Source organism: Aureococcus anophagefferens (genome assembly GCF_000186865.1).
Source record: "Aureococcus anophagefferens unplaced genomic scaffold AURANscaffold_14, whole genome shotgun sequence".
NCBI classification, from domain to species: domain Eukaryota; class Pelagophyceae; order Pelagomonadales; family Pelagomonadaceae; genus Aureococcus; species Aureococcus anophagefferens.
Window position 1 is genome coordinate 884,275 of NW_008705574.1, and position 3,725 is coordinate 887,999.

Sequence of the window (3,725 nt, forward strand, 5' to 3'; positions counted from 1 at the left end):
AGCGGTCACGATAGAGCGGTTCCGTCACCACGCCCGCGCGGTCAAGCCCAGTGAAGCGGAGCATGAGCCTACAAAAAGCGCGCGACTTCGTGTGGGGCAGCCGCGTTCAAAGGTTGAGCCCGCCAATGATATGCGAGGTATCTAGTTTCGTTGGGGCAAAGGACGCCGGCGCGATCCGCCGCGATCCGGCGCGATCCCGAGCGATCTCGAGCGATCTCGAGCGATCTTACGCGATCCCGAGCGCTCCTACGCGCTCGGACGCGATCCCGGCGATCCCGATCGCGGCGGCGCCGGTCATCCTCCTCGAGGCCGTCCGCGGACCCCCCGCCTCCTCGCGCATCCCTTAAGCGTCGTCGGCGCCGCTCGGCGCGAGCTCGTAGGCGGCCCGCGCGACGACCGCCGGCGGCGTCGCGTCGGGCTTGCGCGCCGCGCCGCGGCGGCGGCGGCGCAGCTTCCGGACGAAGAAGGCGACGACCAGGAGCGTGGAGATGGCGCTGGTGAGCCCGAGGGACCGCAAGGGGCCCGCGAGCGATTCGGACTTCTCGTCGACGCCGTGGGGGCACAGGTAGCCCACGCGCTTGCATTCGCACCGTTCCGTGACGAAGCACGCCGGGTACCCGCCGCGGCACACGCAGCCGTTGCAGTCGTCGCCGCTGGGGTAGGGCTCGCCGCTGGCGATGGGCGCGTCGCCGAGGAAGCACGACGACTCGTGCCCCGCGACGGTCGCGTTGCACGTCTCGCAGCAGCGCGCCGCGAGTACGTCGCCGGAAACGTTCGAGAGGGCCGCGAGCTCCGCGCAGGAGCCCGGGCCGACCAAGGAGCTGCTCCGGACCGAGGACGCGGCGAAGGCGCAGCTCAGCCAGCCGTCTACGAGGAACGCCGCATCATCGACGCAGCCCCCCATCGGGAAGCGGCCTCCCAAGGTTGTCGTTGCCCGGCACCATCGCCTCGCCCATTCGAAAGCCATCAAACCGGCAGAATGGCAGCCCGCGACGCGACCATGCACCGGCTGCGGCTGCTCCAGGCGGCCTGCGCCCCGTTGGGGTCGCCCGGCGAGAAGCCCGAGGCCTGGCTCTTCGTCTGCGGCGTCGACGGCAAGGACAACTGGGGCTCGGCGGCGGCGCTGCGGTGGCTCGTGCTCGGCGAGAGCGGCCGGGGCCTGCTCGAGGAGCGCGTGCGGCCCTTCTTCGTCGGGTCCGACGTGCCCCTGGCGTCCGACGCGGACCGCGAGGCCGTCGCCGAGGCCCTCGAGGAGACCGTGCTGCTCGTCACGCGGAGCACCGTCTCGCTGCTCTACGACGCGCGCGCCGCGCCCGCGCTCGCGACGCTGCTCGTCTGCCCGGGCCTGCGCGAGTACGTCGTGGAGTGCGCCGGCGGCGACGTCGACGCCGCCGAGGCGGCCAAGGCCGCCGGGTTCGTGCGGCTCGTGGCGTGCGAGGTGGGCGCGGCCGGCGCGCGCGTCGGCGTCGTGCTCCCGCGCGGCGCCGAGTCCGCGGCGGAGGACGTCGAGTACTGGCCCCTCGTCCAGGCCCTCGCCGTCGGCGAGGCGCCGGGGCTCCACGGCAGGGGCGACTTCGGCGGCTTCTTCAGCCAGCGCCACGACGTCGTGGACGCGACGGCGACGTTCAAGGCGTGCGTCGGCGCGCTCGACGGCGCGCTGCTGCGGGACCGCCTGGCGGCGTCGACGCCGGCCCTGCGCCAGCACGTCGAGGAGACGTTCCGGGCCATGCGCGGGCCCGGGGGCCTCGGCGTCGCGCCGGACCTCACGGAGGCGCGCGCGGCGGAGCGGCTCGCGGCCTTCTTCGACTACGGCGAGGCCGAGCATCCCGCTGTGCCGAAACCAAATCTTCAACCCGACTTCAATGTGAGCGTATTCGAATGTTTTGACACAAGCTCTTCGGCTGGGCTTCGAGAACTCGACAAGAGCGATCGATCCGTCCAAAAATCAGCCGAATCGACTTCGATTTGACCGAGCTAGAGAATTCTCAAGTTTGGTCAGGACCACCCAAACCAGTGGTTGGTTTCGGCACAGGCATCCCGGGGACGCGCGGGGCACGCTCCAGGCGCCCTTCGCGCTCCTGGGGACGCGCACGTCGTCGAGCATGTGCGCCGACGGCGCCTCGGACGCGACCGCGGCGGACGCGACGGCGCCGCAGATCGTGGTCCAGGCGCGCGACCCGACGTCCGGGCTCCGGCTCTGCCGCACCTACGTGTTGGGCGCGGGCGTCGTGCCGGTTGTCCCCGGCGACGACGACGACGACGACGACGACGACCGCGAAACGGCCGCGCCCGCGCCCGCGGCCGGCGCCGTACAGCGCGTCGCGGAGGCGTACGCGGGCCTCGCGCGCGCGCTCCACGGCGCCGCGCCGGCCGCGCTCGCAAATGCGGCGACGCTCACGGGCCTCGAGGCGCCCCTGCGGGACGCCGTGCTCGCCCACCTGCCCCCGGGCGCCGGCGAGAGCTTGGTGGTGGCCACGGACGCGACGGACTGCGACGGCCGGCCGCTCGTCGACGCGGGCGAGCTCGGCAAGCTGGGCTGCCTCGTCTACGTGCGCCTGACCCTGTCCCTGGGGCCCCTGGGCGCCGTCGCCGTCGGCGACACCTTCCTCTTCCCGCCGCCGCCGGGCGCCGGCGCGCCCGGCGCGTTCCCGCTCCTCCAGGGCGAGGGCGCGCTGCTCACGGGCGACCGCTGCGCGCCCTACGCGCAGCCCTTCGGCGCCTGCGGCGGCCCGGAGTTTTCCGCCGCCGGCGCGCTCGCGCGGCGCCTGCGGGACGTCCACTTCCCGCGGCGCGACGACGTCGCGCTCGGCGCGCGGCTCGAGGGCTTCCCCGCGGCGACGTTGCTGGTGACGCCCGCGGCGCCGCACCTCCCCGCGGCGCTCACGGGCCGCCTCGACGTCTACGAGCGCGGCTTCGTCCTGCACGAGGCCGGCGTCGCGCCGCTCGTCGTGTCCTTCGGGCGGGGCGACGTCGACGACGTCGCCGTCGGCGCGCGCGCGGCCTGCCACCTCGTCGCGCTCGCGTGCCCGCGGCACGCGCTCGCCCACGCGGCGCCCGCGGGCGCGATCCTCGACGAGGTCTGCCTCGTCGTGCCCGCGCGGAGCGAGGCGCACCGGTCCCTCGAGCGCCGGCTGAGCGACTGGCGCGCAGACTGCCGCCGCGCGCGGCCCGCGAACTTTTCCGCCGCGTCGGCGGCGCGCTTCGCCCGGCCCTTCGACGCGCTCCACGCGGACCAGGCGGCGGGCCTGAGCCGCTCGTCGCGGGCCTGCGGCGCGAGCTCGTCGGCGCTCGTGGGCGCGCTCCTCGGCGCCTTCGAGGCGCGCGTCGAGGACGACGCGCGCGACCGGCTCCACGGCGTCGTCGAAGCTCCCGGGCGCGGCGCTCCTCCGCCACGGCCCGCGGGCGTTTTTTCGCTCCTGGGCGCGCCGGGCTCCGGCGTCGGCGACGTCGCCGCGGCGCTGCTCCGCCGGGGCCGGGAGTCGGACGGCGTCGCCTGGGTCCACGTCGAGGGCGCCGTCGACGCGGCGACGCTCGCGCTCGACGTGCCCGCGACGGCGGAGCGCCTCGCCGCGGCGCCGCCGGGCCGGCTCCTCCTCTCCTGCTGCTGCCTCGACGGCGCGCTGGCCGTCGCCGCGGCGGCCGCGGCCGCGCGCGCGGAGCTCCGCGGATTGGCCGCGGTCGTCAGCGGCGCCGCGCTCGCCGCGTCGCGGCCGCAGTGCCCCCGG

At 75.5% G+C, this 3,725-nt stretch overlaps 1 protein-coding gene across 1 annotated transcript in view; it reads left to right on the forward strand.

The window, feature by feature from the left end:
- The window catches only part of AURANDRAFT_65424 (hypothetical protein), a gene marked incomplete at both ends in the record, with an annotated part of 15,098 nt that overhangs the window by 6,469 nt on the left and 4,904 nt on the right, over positions 1–3,725 (forward strand). The window contains 2 exons of the mRNA XM_009040248.1: positions 987–1,864; positions 2,064–3,680. Of these exons, the coding sequence (XP_009038496.1) occupies positions 987–1,864; positions 2,064–3,680 (2,495 nt within the window). The remainder of the gene's footprint in view (positions 1–986; positions 1,865–2,063; positions 3,681–3,725) is intronic.